We start from the raw sequence: 18,542 nt of genomic DNA, 5'->3' as shown, positions 1-18,542 counted from the left end.
AGTAATTCCAATTGGCAGGAAGCAGTTCAGATAGAGGGTGTTGTTATAGAGCGGGTGCATGAAATCACATTCCTTGGAGTTTTTATAGATGATAGAATTACTTGGAAATCTCACATTAAATATAGATCTACGAAAATTTCAAGAAACATTGCAATAATAGCAAAAGCAAAGCACATTTTAAATATCAAAGCTTTACACACCTTATACTGTTCTCTGATTTTGCCCTATTTATATTATTGTACTGTGGTTTGGGGTAGTACTTATAAAAACACAGTAAAACCAATAGTAATGTTACAAAAAGAGCTATTCCATTAATTCATAAAGGTTTCTGGACCACACAAAGTCATTATTTTTAAAACCAAAGATCATGAAGTTTAATGACATTGTGGAGTTCCAAGCAGTACAGATGTTCTATAAAGTACAGATGTTGTATAAAGTACAGATGTTCTATAAAGTACAGATGTTCTATAAAGCAAGTTACAGATCGTTACCAAGACAAATACAAAGAAGGTTCCAGATCGTACTGGTCGTTATGAAATACGTCAGGAATTCAACTTTAGGACTCAGAAACATAAACACAACCCTGAAAAGTTTTAATCCGACAGTTAAAGGTGAACAATTGTGGAACAAATTGGAGACGGAGTAGAAACAATGTCCAAACATCAACCTGGTCAAATACAAATACAAACAAAAGACTTTTGAAACATACAGAGAAGAAGAAATGCATTAGGGGGATGCATAAAATAGAAAACTTTCACCAACCATAATGTTTCCATGGAGGAAAAACTCAGGAGGAATCCAGGGGATCCAAGCGAGTCTATATTCATGAGCTGAAGTCTATGTTTTCAAACATTCAGCAATTTACAGGCAAAACCCTCACAAATGACGTGTGATCAGGATGTAGTTTGCACTGATCCTCACAGAGCCGTTACACTTTATTGCTGATGCTGTTTTTTGATTCTCTTCAATTTACACTGTGTGGGACAAACCTCCTACCTTTCAACCCGTTCATTTGAACACACCGTGTTAATCATCCTACATAAATGAAAACTTTAATAAAAAGGTTTTTTATACTTGTTCCATCCAGCTGTTACTTTTGATTGTAAAATCTTCACATTAAATGTCGTTAAGAAGCTTTGAAGCTGCAGAGAAAAACGTGTGTGTTCATGTTGTGACTCTGCAGCTTGAAGACACACAGACTGAAAGATTCCTGCTCATGAAGCTCTAAAACAAACACATGAACAATTTCCTGATTGAGTCAAACATGTCATGAATCTGACTGCTCAGTTTCCTCTTCCATCAGATCTTTACTTGTTTGGGACAAACTGTCAGAACGTTTCTTTAGGTACAAACTGCTGCTCAGTGAAATCCTAGAGTTGTTCACCATGGATCACAGTGAATCGTCACTTTCTCACCACTTTGTTCATTGTTGGTGACGTTTCATGATGAAAACTGATCAGACAGTTTGATTGACAGGACAGATGATCAGAGGTGCAGAGTTTTTACCACCATCATTAAACCCGGGACTGAAGATTGGGAGGAGTTTGTCAGTGAAGCAGCAGCCAGTGAAGGAGGTGATCAGAGCTGCAGCTTCTACATCATAAAAAGAGACCAGACCCTCCTCATAATCCACAAACACCCCCACCTTCTCAGGAGCAAACCTCAGAGAGAGACGAACTGAAGGCTCTTTACGAACCCAGTACTCATTTCCATTTATCAAGTATATTGTCCAGAAATCTTCATCAGGTCTCAGTGTGAACAATCCCTTCCTGGTGATGGACTCTTTGCTCACTCCTAAATCCCACTCAGTCTTTCCTTTAACCTGAACCTCAAAGTAAAATTTACCTGAAGAGAAACTCTGTTTTCCTAAAACATTAATATAAAAAGAAAATCTCTCTGGGTTGTCTGGAAGCTCCTTCCTCACGTCACCATGACTCACTTGTTTTCCATCATCAGACAGGATGAGATGAGGATGAGCTGTATCAGGATCAAGAGTCACATCCACTGCAAACTGCTGCTTCCTCTTCAGCTCAGGATCAAACACCTTCTTCTTCATGTCTTTGCTGAGAGTCTCCTCCAGCTGAGCCACAGCTCTCACCACAGTCCCCTCATAGGATGATGGAGGGATGCTGACCTCCGTCCAGTCCTGGGTGGGTGGAGCAGCTTTCAGGGAGGAGAAGCCTTGGAGGAGGTGGAGGTGGTCTTCAGAGTGAAGGAGCTGCTCCACCTCTGAGCTCCTCTTCATCAGCTCACTGATCTCCTCTTCCAGATGTTTGATGAGACCTTCAGCCTGTTTCTCTCTGGCTTTCTCTTCCTCTTCCATTCTCTCCATCATCTGCTTCAGATCTCTCTCAACACGCTGCATCAGAGCAGTGAACACCTCAACACCTTCTGCTTTCTCTCTGTCTGCAGCAGCTTGACTCTTCTTCAGACACTCTTTGATCTCCTTGATCTTCACTCGTCTCTTCTGGACCATCTGCTGCATTTCAGCCTCAGTCTTCCTCAGCTCCGTCTTCTTCCCTTCACATTCTTCACTCAGAGGAACAACCTGGTGAGTCTTGTGCTCTAAAACACTGCACATCATGCAGACACACGTCTGCTCGCTCTTACAGAACAGCTCCAGAGGTTTCTGGTGCTTTGGACACATCCTGCCTTCCAGGTTCTCCACAGGCTCCACCAGCTGATGTTTCTTCAGGACTGACACTGTCAGGTGAGGCTCCAGGTGAGTCTGACAGTAGGAGACCAGGCACACCAGGCAGGACTTGAGGGCCTTCACTTTGGTTCCAGTGCAGACGTCACAGGGAACTTGTCCTGGTTTGGCAGCTTGTTGCTCTGAGCTGCTGCTGGCTTTGTGTTCAGCTTCATGTCTGAACTGAGCAAGAACCTCCGAGAGCAAAGTGTTGACCCTCAGCTGAGGTCTCTTGTAGAAAACCTCTTGACACAGGGGACAGTCACATATGACCTTGGAGTTCCAGTGTTTAGTGATGCACTGGTTGCAGAAGTTGTGTCCACATGGTGTGGAGACTGGATGAGTGAACACGTCCAGACAGATGGAGCACAGGAAGTGATCTGGACTGGCAGCAGACATCTTCACACCCTGACGACAAAAGACAAGAGTTGATTGAAAGATTGATGCATCATTGTACATGTGGTTCTTTGGCCTTCTTGTAGTGGCTTTCTATAAATTATGCTGAAACCAACATTTCATCTTATAAAGAAAATTCCCTCCAGGATAAATCATTTAGATCAGGACTATTCAACTCTATTTTTGGGAGGGCCACATTTTCAGAAAGCTAAGGCCCCGGGGGCCGGACAATTCCCTGAGCTATTATTCCTGATCTCAACCTGACACGATGCTCTGCCACATTCAAAAGTCTTTTATTTTGGTACATGGCAAAAAGTACAAATCACTGACTTTATACACATCATACTGTTTTTGTTTTGGAACAAAGGCTGTTTCAGCCCCATAAACACATATTTGAAACATCTGAAAGATGATGTATGTCTTTCTGTATAATGTTGTAAATTCTGACATCTCTACTTGTAATTTCTTTCAACAATCCACAGAAGAGAGCAAACAGACGATCAGAATTGAAAGATTAGCTGAACTTGCCAATGGATTTCATGTCACACAGTAACTGAAAATGTTGAGCATCTGACAACAAAAGCTGTTTATCGAACAGATTTAATACCACGGCTTTTTATTTTGTCTTTTTTGTTTCGTTCCGTTTTTCTCTTTTCCTTTTTTTTCTTTTTTCCCTTTGTTTTATGTCCTTTTGTTTTTGCTTTTGTTATAATTATTGTGATTATTTTGGTTTTTGCTCTGTTGTTGCTCAGGCTGGTTTAATCTCATGGCAGTTGGAAAATATTTAGATCACTGTGATTATTGTATTATTAAAAAGAAGAAAATAAATGTATGTAGCACTAACAAGGGTATTGTATGTTTCTCCCCACCAAGTCTTTCTCTGTCTTTCCTCTCCTCTCCTCTCCTCTCCTCTCCTCTCCTCTCCTCTCCTCTCCTCTCCTCTATCCTCTCTTCTCCTCTCCTCTCCTCTCCTCTCCTCTCCTCTCCTCTCCTCTCCTCTCCTCTCCTCTCCTCTCCTCTCCTCTCCTCTCCTCTCCTCTCTTCTCTTCTCTTCTCTTCTCTTCTCTTCTCTTCTCTTCTCTTCTCTTCTCTTCTCTTCTCTTCTCTTCTCTTCTCTTCTCTTCTCTTCTCTTCTCCTCTCCTCTCCTCTCCTCTCCTCTCCTCTCCTCTCCTCTCCTCTCCTCTCCTCTCCTCTCCTCTCCTCTATCCTCTCTTCTCCTCTCCTCTCCTCTCCTCTCCTCTCCTCTCCTCTCCTCTCCTCTCCTCTATCCTTTCACCCCCACCGGTCCACAGAATTCCTCCACCTCTGACTCTGGTTTCTACAAAGTTTCTCCTTGTTGGGGGAGTTTTTCTTTCCACCGTCACAAACACACCTGCTGCTCATGTGGATATGTTGGGCTTTTCTATTTTCTCTATAAAAGCACATTGGAATGACTGTAATGTATTTAAAATGTCTTTCTTTTTTTTAATAAATAAAAAAAAGTCAACAGAACTGATCTGCGGCCGGTCTGATGTCATCCGCGGGCCGGAGTTGGCCCGTGGGCCGCCAGTTGAATAGGCCTGATTTAGATTCTATTCTACTTGAGCCTTCAGAACAAGACAGTAAACATACAAAGGTCCCGATAGAAAAGGAAGGTCTGGAAATACTAGGAAATTAGCCCACATAGTCAGCATGCACATGATCCAGTCTAGAAGTTGCAGAGCCAAATGGCCCATGAGGCAAAGTTAATGCAAAGCGTGTCATGGCCTCTAGAGGGCGCCACAAAACCTAGAAGAAAAAAACATCTTCAATAAAATTATTAAAACGAATTATTACTATTAAATCTTGAACTAGAAAAGCTGACATTGATTCAATTGTGAAGCTATTATTATTGTTGTTGTTATTAATTATTATTATTGTTGTTGTTATTGTTGTTGTTACTCCATAACGTAGCATTCGAACATGCAATATTAAATTGCAGTTTACTGCTTATCAACAATTCACTGTAATGTCAATAAAGTTGTACTGAATATGTCTATATCTATAATATGCATCAGAAAAAAATAAATTTTATATTACACATGCCTCATAAACATGTATCTGTTACGTCGTTCAGCCTGTGCAAACGTTAGGCCATCATCAACAGTAATATATATATATATATATTCTTTTCTTTTTCTCTACTATATATATATATATACACACACACACACACACGCATATATATATACATATATATATAAAGATAAGGTACTTTATATTGCTCTGTATAGCGTTATTATATTTGGTTTCGTATATAGTCTGTAATTTACTGTGTGCAAACTCTGGATATTTGAAATGTTTGTTCTACTTATTATCTATTACTATAAATATTAATATTACGTATTCACCTATTGACATCATCTTTATTTTGGGGTGTGCGTATTTATATTGTACTCTGATTTTGTTTTCGTATTGATTTCTAATTTATTACATTGCATTGACATGTTATCCTATAAATTAAAGACAATACTAATAAGAATGTCTTTCCACTTCTTTATTATGTAATCCGCCACATAAAATCGTTCTTAAGGCGCAATGTCTTCTTTTATAAACACTTTGCTGACATCTTAAAGTATGATCACATTGACACTTCCTGTTTTTCCACATTTGAGACGCAGCGCTTTTTACTTTCGGTTTTACTGAAGCTGCGCACCACAATCACATTTAATCGTCAATAACACGATTTAAGCGGTAAATAACAGGATTTTCTCAAACGTCATAAACTCCTATCAGTCTCTGCTTCACTCACACTTTAAGTTGTCGTGATTGTCTCTGTTGATAAACCTCACAACTCCTTACAAATTCTTTGTAAAGTTTCTGTCGATGAGTTAGAAACTAACCTCAGTTTCCACCGGAGCGACTTTACAGTTTGTACTTTTCTATTCTACTTGAAAGTTGGTGGACTTTGAATTCAGTGTGCTTGTAGAAACTCACCAGTACGTGACAGACTCCAGGTGAACTCCGTAGAAAGCTGAAGGTTTGTCTGAATAACTTCCTATTTCAGTGGCAGAAGGAGGAGACAGGTACCTCCTCCTCCTCCTCCTCTCAGTTTTATAACTGCAGCTTTGGAGCCACAAGTAGTTGAATCATTTCCAAAATGACTTTTATCGCTGGGATTTTTAAAAAGGTCGAATAAATAAAACACAAAGACATTTAAAAAAGGAAATGCTAAAATGACTACAATTTCCAAAAGTGAGGGGAATACAAACTTAAAATGTCAAGAAAGAAAAGTAAAATTGCTTACGAAATAGATAAAATGATAAAACAAATGTCGTCTTTCCCGTGAGTCCATGACGCCTCTCTGTAATCAGTGTTTGCTGTGTTTTGGTTGATTTAATCATGTGCCGCCCCTTTAAGAGAACAGAGGCATTGTGAACTCCGTTGTGCTGTGTGTCCCTTCAGACCTACCGTAGTTTTTTCTCCACAAACACGGAGCTTTGAGTGAAGCTGTTGTTTTCATTGTATACTCATTCATGGTTTCTCAGCTGTACCCTGGAAGGCACATATGTCTGTGAGTATTGATTGTTCTTGTGTGGAGCTTGCCTGTTGAAGACTCAGAAACAGTTCATATTTGTGTGGGAAAACTTTAAAAACGGAGCGAGGCTAATGCGTTAGCTTGTCAATGGCGTTTTCAATGCAATGTTAGCATTAAGCTAATCGCTAATTATTTTTTGTGGTTAGTTATTCAAGAATTTAATTTGTTTATCAGTGTTTGTGTTATGTTTGATCATTGTTGTGTTAAAGAACAAAGCCAAACAACCTGTAACATTTTATTTTTTATCTTTGTATTGCAGTTTCACAGTGTATCGTCAGTAAACATCCCAAAACGCACCTGCTGACTCTGTGTTTATTGGAGATCCCTGTTAGCTATCTGCCAAGTTTACCACAGCAACAAACAAGGGCAGAATAAATCATTTGTCTGCTTATATTAGTCTATTTTAAGCCTTGGACATATTCCTGTACTTGATATTCATCGTTATTTGGTGGAAAGTAACAAAATGTGGTTCTTTTGGGGACAAAGTTTGGATCGTTCATCTGACATTACAAGAGCGTACAGCCTGCAGACGCACATCATTCAGAGCTTTTCTTTTTGACATTGTTCTTTATTCCGGACTTCCCAGCACATGACGAACATGTAGCATGGTTCCCAGCAGGGGGCGCTCCAGGAGAACGCATCAGAGGCAGCAGCTTGTACTTTGCACAGCAGAAGATGGAGCTGTTGTCTTGTTGTCATGAGCTTCTCTCAGGCATGAAATGATCTGGACTTGTCATGGCGCTGTGTCTTCCCTTGGATTGTTTCCAAACTGACGCCAGCTGCAGTGAAAGCTGCCATGAGTTGAAAACACCTTCATGTTTGAGAGGACACACGCTGGCTGATGTTGGAATTCGTTCCCGTGTTCCCATGAATTCCGCGTGTCCGTTGATCCAGGAGAGGCAGAAACAGAGTTGATTCCTCCAGAGTGAATTTATTGATCACACAAGCAAGAGAATACAAAATGCATATAGCAGAGATTGCAGAATACGAGCTGGGTCCGTTCTTCCGAGCAAACCCACAGCATGCACCCTAGATTAAGGTGAAGAAGGCCCCGACTGCTCTGTATCACGTCTTTTATACATCCCCAGTTCCCCTTCTTCACACGATTGGTCAGATACCTTTTAGAAGTTTAGCGTGGTCGGGCAGACTTCTATCTCCTCTGACTCCAAAATAAAGATAAGGGAAAATAACAAAGACACGCAAAAAAAATCCAGTTGCAACATGTAAAAAAGATATTTCGTGGTAAAGGGACACTTTCGTGGCTGCACATGTTTCTGTGGCAGGATTTGTCAGAGTTTTGCTCTCAGTTTTGGAGGAGCAGCTGTTCAGAAGTGCCTCCGGGCAAAGAGCTGCCGCTTTGTGTCTGTCCTCTCACATCCGCACGAGACGAGCGTTGCTCCTGTTGGAGCGGATGGCAGACTTCCGGGATAAGGTGAATAAATACAGGCACTTCCGGTTTAGCTCCGCGCTACTTGATTTGCGATACCAGTCTGTTTAATTGTTTCCAATTTAAAGCGATCAGAGATGGCCGGCGTTAATTGCGCAGTGCGTGGTTGTCATAACAGCTGGAGAAAAAGGAAGCTCACTCTGTCGCAGCTTTGTTTTGAGCATCAGAAGAAGAGGTCTGAGTGTTGTGGTCCTGTGTTTACCTTGCACCGCCCCCCTACCAAGGACGAGGATCGGCGAGCTTGGCTGAAGGCACTGAATTTAAAGAATCCGCCGAAGTTTCCTTTTGTCTGCTCTTTTCACTTTGTGGATGTAAACCTCCACCTGATCAGGCCACACAGTGTTCAGGGCCCCCGAACTGTACAGACAACTCCTACGCTCTGATCACTGAAGCCTGCTGTACACTGGTTTGCCCTTGGAACGTTTTGGTTTTTTGGCTGATCAGCTGACAAAAGATTACAAAAATTCCTTTCAGATGGACGCTCGTGATCAGATCTTCATGTCACTGATGAAGCTCCGCCTACATTTGCTGCAGGACGACGAAATGTGGGAGGTTCTTTTTTGTTGATTTGTTTGTTTTGTTCTTTCTACACTAGTGTGAAATGTACTTTTTGTTGCTCTGAGTTTGGGGGTCGGCGCTCAGAAGCTTCTTGCTTCAGCCCACTCCTTGTGAGCAGAATGTTTACTGCTCAAATAAACACATAAATAAAAGATAAAGGACATCGTTCTCAAAACGTTGCCGTGGCGACACGACACAATTGTAAAGTGAAAACACCAAAACGTTTTCCGCTTTCACTTGAAAACATTGTTGTGTGAATTGGGCTTGAATTCAGGGTCATGATGGTTCCAGGTGAACATGAGAGAACGTCAAACCACCGTGTTCATTTAATACGTCATCATGTAGGCAGAGATGAAACTGTGAGCAACATGTTTCTTTTCACCATTTGCTTGGATTTTAATGGTGATTTTCAGAGTTTGAGTGTCAATATTCAGCCAGCAGACGATCACTAGTGTCTTCTCTATATCTGAGCTCGTCCGCCATGAGCGCCTCACGTTTTACCGCCAGATGTTTGGTGGAATCACGCCTGTTGTTGTGTTTCATCATCAGCACCAGTGACTCTGCGGCTCGTTTTCAGCAGATTTAGAGTTGAAAATGATTGATCAGAGTTCATTCATTAACTGGTGTTTCCACGCCTGCTAGTTAAATATCCTGCAAGTTTAGTGAAGCTGTAACATGTTATAATATTACTAGATGGGCCTCAGGGTTCGCTCTTGTTGTCAAGCTCAAATATACACATGTTATACATATTATATGTGTTTATATACATATACATATTATAATATGTGTTTATATGCATAGACATATTATAATATGTGTTTATTTACATAGACATATTATAATATATATAAAAATACACCGTGAACAAGTGGGATTCTGCTTGAAATCAGACGGCAGAGTGGAGAATGTAGAGTTTTTTCTACTCGTTAGTGGAGAAAGAGCTTCAGGTGAGGAGTAACTCCATCAAAGTTTGAATCACATTCAGATCCTCTCAGAGCTTCTCCGTGACTCAGGAGAGATTTCTCCACGTCACAATGAGTCGATCCGAGCTGGACGAAGAGGGAATGTGAGGAAAGGAACAGGAAGTGCAGCTCAGTTTGCATGGCAGTGGAATGAGACAGTGATGGTTCAGTGACCTGTGACCTCTCACCTCCATTAGAGGTCCTGCAGGCACGGTGAAGGTCAGCTCCAGGGAGTAGAACCTGCCACTTCTCTACACTTAGATCCCGGAAACCTTCTGGAACACACTGTTACTTGTTATAGCAGAACACAACAGAAACGATAGATTGCTTTATCAAGTTGACCTTTTATCGAACCGTATTTACAACCTATTTACACGTCACAATCAGTTTACATAACTACCGACCCGGCCTGGTTGTAAAATGAAAGTTTCCCCTCCCAAACGAAATGAAAACGATGTCACCATGGGCCTCGAAGAAGGATGTTCTTTCTCCGCTGGTCGTTTTAACTCACGTAACCCATTCTGCGCCGCCATGCGCTTTGAACAGTTCGTGTCCTTCAAGGCGTTGCCTTCTCATTTAGTTGTCCAACGTCGTCCACGAAACAAAAGCACCGTGATGCGAATGTGGAGATGACATCCCAAAAAAACCAGCCAGTCGCTGTAACAAGAAACATGTCCATCTTTTCTTGATGGCGAACTCGTCGTGGGTCAGAAGAGAAGTGTCGAAGAAAAACAAAGAAAAAAAAAAGTCCTCCCCATGGGATTCGCTTGATCACCCACATCAATCAAACAGCGTCCAATCACAGCACACAAAATAATGTTCTTTTTTTAAGTGTCCATTTGGTGGGCTCGTGATCAGCAGTTGATCTTTCCATTACCCTATACAGAGCATTAAACAGAAAGGAAACTGCTCCAAAAAAACAAACTTATGCAATGTAATAAATATGAAATATACAACACTGTGGTGCAAACAAATATTAATTTAAAATATTAACACCTAATTCCTTCATCCATCACACCTCCCCCCTTAAAGAGAAAATTTTGATCCTAAAGAGCAAAATTTTATGACACACAGTACCTTCTTAATACCATATTTTACAGTACCTCCTATACCATATTTTAACCTCGGGATAGACAATCAGCTATTACATTATCTTTGCCCTTAATATGCTTAATCATGAGGTCATATTCCTGAAGAATTAGACTCCAATTTAACAATCTTCTGTTCTTGTTCCTCATCTTACTCAAAAACACTAAGGGATTATGATCAGTGTACACAACCAGTGGCTTCTGACCTGGACACAGATACACTTCGAAGTGTTGAAGAGCTAAAATCAGTGCCAACAGCTCCTTCTCAATAGTGGAGTAGTTGACTTGGTGCCGGGTGAACTTTTTAGAGAAATAAGCAACAGGGTGGTCAACATTGCTAATTTCATCCTGCTGCAATAACACAGCACCAGCAGCGTAATCGCTTGCATCAACCGCCACTGAAAATGACTTTGTAAAATCAGGAGACCGTAACACGGGAAAATTACACAGAATTGACTTAAGCTCATCAAATGCCCTCTGACAGTTTTCTGTAAAGACAAACTTTTCATTCTTCTTGAGTAAGTTGGTGAGGGGTAAGGCTACGTCAGCAAAGTTCTTGCAGAACTTGCGATAGTACCCTACCATACCTAAGAAGCTCCTCAAGGCTTTCCTACTGGTTGGAGGAGGGAAGTCCAGTATGGTCTGAACTTTACCGTCAACAGGCACCACTTGACCTTGACCAATGAGGTGTCCTAAATAAGTGACCTGGGCACAACCAAATTCACTTTTGGCCAGATTTACTGTTAGATTGGCCTCAGACAGTTTCTGTAGCAACCTTTCCACATCCAGAAGATGGCCCTCCCATGTATCACTCCCCGTCACTAAGTCATCAATATAGGCACTGGTGTTTGGCAAGTCCCTAATGACAGACTGAATCATTCGCTGGAATGTAGCTGGAGAGTTTTTCATTCCAAAGGGAAGGACATTATATTCATATAGCCCAGAAGGCGTCACAAAAGCAGATATTTCTCTACCTCTATCTGTTAAAGGCACGCACCAGTACCCCTTGAGTAAGTCAATTTTAGTCAAAAACTTAGCCCGTCCCACTTTGTCCACACAATCATCAACTCTCGGAATTGGAAATGCATCAGTTTTGCTAACAGTGTTAACCTTCCTATAGTCAGTGCAAAATCTGACACTGCCATCTGGTTTTGGCACTAACACACATGGAGAGCTCCAGTCGGAATGGGATGGTTGAATAATGTCATGCTCAAGCATGTAAGCTACCTCTTTCTCAGCTAATTTAGCTTTTTCCGGACTCATCCGATAAGGGTGCTGTTTAATTGGTGGGGCATCACCCACATCCACATCGTGAACAGCAACATGGGTTCTCTTTGGAACATCAGGACACACATCTTTATATTTGAGCAACAGTTCTGCCATCTGCTGCTGTTGTAAAGGCTCTAAGTGTGACATTTTAAGGCCGAGGTCCTGCAGAATCTGTGAGTTGGGCAACCTACAAGGGATCATGTCAGGCTTTATGGACATTCCTTCCTCACATAGGTCGTCTGCACTACCCTCTTCAACATCTTGACTAACCACTGAGACAACCTGCACTGACCTATCATGATATGGCTTTAACATGTTGATGTGGCACAGCTGTCTAGCTTTCCGTCTATCAGGAGTAGTCACAACATAGTTGAGGTCATTGACTTTGGACTGAACCTCATATGGACCATGGAAGTGAGCTTGCAGAACATTAGACTGTATAGGGAACAGTACAAGCACTTTGTCCCCTGGCTTAAATGTTCTCGCCCTTGCCTTCTGATCCTACCAAATTTTCATTTTAGTCTGTGTCGACTCCAGATTTGCCTTGGCTAATGCACAAGCACTGTTGAGCCTTTCTTTAAAGGTCAACACATAGTCCAACAAATTCACAGAGGCCTCCTTGTTAGTCCACTGTTCGCAGAGTAAGGCTAACGGACCTCTAACCTGGTGTCCAAAAACCAGTTCAAATGGACTAAAGCCCAGAGACTCTTGAACAGACTCTCTTGCGGCAAACAACAACAAATGAACTCCTTCATCCCAATCCTTCTCATTGTCAAAGCAGTAGGCCCTTTTCATCGTTTTTAGTGTGGAGTGGAATCTCTCCAGACTCCCCTGACTCTCAGGATGATAGGCGCTTGACAATATCTGCTTGATACCCAACTGATACACCACCTGCTGGAATAAGCCAGAAGTGAAATTACTTCCCTGATCAGATTGGATCTCTTTTGGCAGACCAAACAAAGTGAAAAACTTAATCAAGGCCTTAGAAATGCTAGTGGCTTTGATATTCCGAAGTGGAATGACTTCAGGGAACCTGGTTGCAGCACACATGATGGTTAGCATGTACTCATTACCAGCCCTAGTTCTGGGTAACGGTCCCACACAATCCACTACCACTCTAGCGAAGGGTTCACCAACAACTGGGATAGGTTTCAATGGTGCCACAGGAGGGTCTAACTGATGTTTTCCCACCATCTGACAAACGTGACACGTACGACAAAAGTTTGCGACATCTTTGCGCAAACCGGGCCAGAAAAATTGCTTCATAATTTTGTTAACTGTCTTGTTAACTCCTAAATGGCCACCCAATGGCAAACTATGCGCCATGGTTAGTATGTCATCCCTATACGTTTTAGGCACGACCACTTGACTCACAACTGCCCAGTCTTCACTGGCAGGAATCTCAGGGAGACGCATTTACGCATCAAGACCCCGTCTCTCAAATAGTACCCAACAGGCACTTTCACAATTTCATCATCAGACAAAGCTTTTCCTCTCAAGTCAGCAATCTCAGGATCACTGTTTTGCTCTTTTATCAGCTGCATTCGAGAAAAAGTCAAATTGTCAGGCGTACAGGCATTTCCATCTGTTTCTAGTGGTGGACTAAAGTTCTCATCTAAATCTGTACCCAGAAAAGTGTCTGACAACTCCTCAAAACTGGTATTCTCCGTAGAGTCACCATCTAACCCATGTCCAGACTGGTCATGGTCACAAGGCAGCATCATATTTGCTTGCCCTAAATCCTCCTCTGTTATTGCCTTTTTGGCCATAGTCACTGCACACATAGGGAAAATCTCAGAATCTAGTTTAGACTCTTCAACAGTACTCGGCTGAGCAGTTAGTTGTACAGAAGGGACAGCATTCACACCTGCAAGGTCATTACCTAGTAATAACGATATGCCTTTGACAGGGAGGCTAGGCATAAGCCCCACTGTAACTTGTCCTGTAACTAAGTCTGACTTCAAAAATACAGAGTGCAGAGGTACAGTACCAATTCTACCCTCAATCCCCTGAACAAGAGTAAAGTCCCCTATGGTGGTGTCTTCACACTCACGGACAATGCCTCTCTCAACAAAAGCGACTGGGATGCTCCAGTATCGCGAAGAATACGAATGGGATGAGGAGTAGAATCCTCACTTGAGGAAACAAATCCCTCTGACACAAATGGTAGGAACTCTTTCCTAAGAAGATCAGATGACTCAGCCTTATTGGCATCATAAGGACAACATGGTTCATTTAAACCCACGTCAACAGGTAATTCAGCAAATGACTGTACAAAAGCATTAGGTGTGACTTCACGTTCTTTCTTTCTTTTAAGAGCGTAGCATTCAGACATGATATGACCTGGCTTTTTACAGTAATGACACGTAAAACTACTTGTAGTTTCCTTCTTTGTGTCAGTTTTGGTTTTTGTTTCAGCATCTTTGGTTTTCACATCTGTGACTTGAGTTGGGTTGGGTTTACTACCATTCTTTTTGGAAATATGCGGCTTGTCTTGTAGCCCAAATTTAGACCTATGAGTGAGTGAATACTCATCAGCTAGCTTAGCTGCTTCTTGTAAGGTTTTGGCATCTCTCTCATCTAGATAACTTTTTACGTCATCTTTAACACACCGTTTGAATTCTTCCACCAACATCAGATCTTTAAGCAATTGTTGATCCCCTTTAATGTTCTTAGATGAACACCAACGCGCAAAGTAAACCTCTATGTCATGAGCAAATTCAATGTAAGTTTGGTTTTCATTTTTCCTGAGGCTGCGGAATTTCTGCCTATATGCTTCTCCAACTAACTCGTAAGCAGATAAAATAGTTTTCTTTACCACTTCATAATTCGCGGCATCCTCAGCAGACAGAGCGGAATAAGCTTGTTGTGCTTTACCCCTAATCACACTTTGTAGCATTAAAGGCCAATATTGTTTAGGCCACTTTAAACATTCTGCAACCTTTTCAAAATGCTGGAAATATTTGTCTACTTCCAACTCATCAAAGGGTGGAACCAATCTCACTTCTCTGCTGGCACAGAATTGATCAGAATTCCCCATGGTTTTTCCTATTTTGGCCAGTTCCATTTCTTTTTCCATTTTCTCTCTTTCTAATTCAATTTTCTTTCTTTCCATCACTAATCTTTCTATTTCCAACCTCTCTTGTCGTTCACCTTCTTTTTCTCTTTCTTCTCTCTGCAATTTTAACTTGTCGAGTTCAAACTGTCTTTCTCTCTCTCTCTCGCCTGCGCGCTCTTGCTCTCGTTCACGTTCCATCTCCATCAGTTGAATCCTAAACTGGAGATCTGCGCTAGATTTAGGCGACTCGGCAGCAGTGTCTGTAAATTGAGCTAAATCTTCGTTTGTGAAGACATCCTCATCAAAGTAGTATTGGGCTATCCGTCTAGCGATCATTGCCTTTGTATCACTAGTCGTCACATCAGCTAAGTTTAATGACTTCACAACTTCGAGCAAGTCAGTTTTTCTCAAGCCCTGCAAACCTTTTTGAGTTGGCAATTGCAAAAACTCGCGCACCGCTTCCGCCATAATCACGAAATAAAAGACAGTAAAAATATCACAGAATACAGGATTTACAGTTTAAAATCCTTCACAATAACACAATATGACTCGTAAACGGGATAATCCCGGACGCACAGCCCCCAATTCTGTTACGTGTTAAAGCAGAACACAACAGAAACGATAGATTGCTTTATCAAGTTGACCTTTTATCGAACCGTATTTACAACCTATTTACACGTCACAATCAGTTTACATAACTACCGACCCGGCCTGGTTGTAAAATGAAAGTTTAATGGGTGTGATGCAATGATAATATATGTAAATGGTCTAACGTGCTCCGAAGCAGACAGAACCAGATGTAACCAGCCTGAGCCTGGCCCAGAGGCTGCTTCCCTCCTCACACTTTGCACATGTTTGGATTAATCTGGACTTGTCATGGCGCTGTGTCTTCCCTTGGATTGTTTCCAAACTGACGCCAGCTGCAGTGAAAGCTGCCATGAGTTGAAAACACCTTCATGTTTGAGAGGACACACGCTGGCTGATGTTGGAATTCGTTTGTTTTGTTCTTTCTACACTAGTGTGAAATGTACTTTTTGTTGCTCTGAGTTTGGGGGTCGGCGCTCAGAAGCTTCTTGCTTCAGCCCACTCCTTGTGAGCAGAATGTTTACTGCTCAAATAAACACATAAATAAAAGATAAAGAACATTGAATGTGTTTCCTGGCTGCTTCCTGCACTTGAGCCTCCGTCCACCCCCATAACAGTGTGTTGTGTTAATGTGGACTTTTACTGTGAAAAGTTCAGGCAAACATGAACCAATCATCAACAAAAGAGGCGTTGAAGCCCCGCCCATCAAAGACAACGTTGATTTCCACCTTTTTTCGATTTTTGTTCAAAAGCCAGAAAATGAAAACATCAATTCTCATTTTTTTATTTTCTGGCTCAAATGAGAAAAAGACCAGTTTTTTGGCTTCTGATTATGATTTGTGCTTTTTTTGTCGACAAATCAAACTAACAAAATGTTACAAACAATACTCTATTATCATTTTCTTATGCTTGTGCAAATTGTGTGTAAACTTTTTAGTGCAGCGGCCTGCAGGCCTGCACTTCATGTGAGATCTTTATCTGTTAACTGTTGCTGTTTCTTGGTTCTTTTATGATAGTGTTTTTACGATCCTGTTAGACAGACCACAGGACCCAGTTTGAACCAGTGTTTTTACAACTTGTGTACCCGCCCACGGAGCTATCAGTAAAGAAGGCTGGTAGAGAGCATTCTGTGAAGACTTCTGAGCGAGCCCTGTGAGGTGAACTTGGTGTCTTCCCTTGCTGCAGGAAGTTGATTGTCTCTTGATTCTTGTGTCTTCTCTTTATTTACCTATTTCAGGGGTTTAGACCTGACACAAAATGTTCATTGGTCGGACAAGGAGGGCGATCAATAATAGATTAATCTCCCTGTGGTCGTCTTTTGTGTGTCTCAGATTCTCTCACACACACACACACACACACACACACACACACACACACACACACACACACACACACACACACACACACACACACACACACACACACACACACACACACACACACACGTGTCGTTTCATTACAGAAACAACCAACAGCACCACCTTGTGGCCTGTCATGCTAACATGCGTCATTTTCAGCGTTTCTGCCGTTTCCGTATAAACGGACATCGTTCTCAAAACGTTGCCGTGGCGACACGACACAATTGTGAAGTGAAAACACCAAAACGTTTTCCGCTTTCACTTGAAAACATTGTTGTGTGAATTGGGCTTGAATTCAGGGTCATGATGGTTCCAGGTGAACATGAGAGAACGTCAAACCACCGTGTTCATTTAATACGTCATCATGTAGGCAGAGATGAAACTGTGAGCAACATGTTTCTTTTCACCATTTGCTTGGATTTTAATGGTGATTTTCAGAGTTTGAGTGTCAATATTCAGCCAGCAGACGATCACTAGTGTCTTCTCTATATCTGAGCTCGTCCGCCATGAGCGCCTCACGTTTTACCGCCAGATGTTTGGTGGAATCACGCCTGTTGTTGTGTTTCATCATCAGCACCAGTGACTCTGCGGCTCGTTTTCAGCAGATTTAGAGTTGAAAATGATTGATCAGAGTTCATTCATTAACTGGTGTTTCCACGCCTGCTAGTTAAATATCCTGCAAGTTTAGCGAAGCTGTAACATGTTATAATATTACTAGATGGGCCTCAGGGTTCGCTCTTGTTGTCAAGCTCAAATATACACATGTTATACATATTATATGTGTTTATATACATATACATATTATATGTGTTTATATACATATAATATGTGTTTATATGCATAGACATATTATTATATGTGTTTATATACATAGACATATTATAATATGTGTTTATTTACATAGACATATTATAATATATATAAAAATACACTGTGAACAAGTGGGATTCTGCTTGAAATCAGACGGCAGAGTGGAGAATGTAGAGTTTTTTCTACTCGTTAGTGGAGAAAGAGCTTCAGGTGAGGAGTAACTCCATCAAAGTTTGAATCACATTCAGATCCTCTCAGAGCTTCTCCGTGACTCAGGAGAGATTTCTCCACGTCACAATGAGTCGATCCGAGCTGGACGAAGAGGGAATGTGAGGAAAGGAACAGGAAGTGCAGCTCAGTTTGCATGGCAGTGGAATGAGACCGTGATGGTTCAGTGACCTGTGACCTCTCACCTCCATTAGAGGTCCTGCAGGCACGGTGAAGGTCAGCTCCAGGGAGTAGAACCTGCCACTTCTCTACACTTAGATCCCGGAAACCTTCTGGAACACACTGTTACTTGTTATAGCAGAACACAACAGAAACGATAGATTGCTTTATCAAGTTGACCTTTTATCGAACCGTATTTACAACCTATTTACACGTCACAATCAGTTTACATAACTACCGACCCGGCCTGGTTGTAAAATGAAAGTTTCCCCTCCCAAACGAAATGAAAACGATGTCACCATGGGCCTCGAAGAAGGATGTTCTTTCTCCGCTGGTCGTTTTAACTCACGTAACCCATTCTGCGCCGCCATGCGCTTT

At 41.7% G+C, this 18,542-nt stretch overlaps 1 protein-coding gene across 1 annotated transcript; it reads right to left on the bottom strand.

Moving 5' to 3' along the window:
- Positions 1 to 596: 596 nt before the first annotated feature.
- On the bottom strand, positions 597 to 3,088 carry LOC308138915 (E3 ubiquitin-protein ligase TRIM21-like; the record flags this gene model as incomplete). The annotated part of the gene is made up of 1 exon (XM_080521221.1): positions 597 to 3,088. One exon carries the CDS (start codon positions 3,086 to 3,088, stop codon positions 1,457 to 1,459), a length of 1,632 nt encoding a protein of 543 aa, XP_080377347.1. The 3' UTR covers positions 597 to 1,456.
- Positions 3,089 to 18,542: the final 15,454 nt, after the last annotated feature.

This window comes from Blennius ocellaris (assembly GCF_963422515.1).
Source record: "Blennius ocellaris genome assembly, contig: SUPER_13_unloc_2, whole genome shotgun sequence".
Classification (NCBI taxonomy): Eukaryota; Metazoa; Chordata; class Actinopteri; order Blenniiformes; family Blenniidae; genus Blennius; species Blennius ocellaris.
This window is presented reverse-complemented; position numbering and strand designations above follow the sequence as displayed.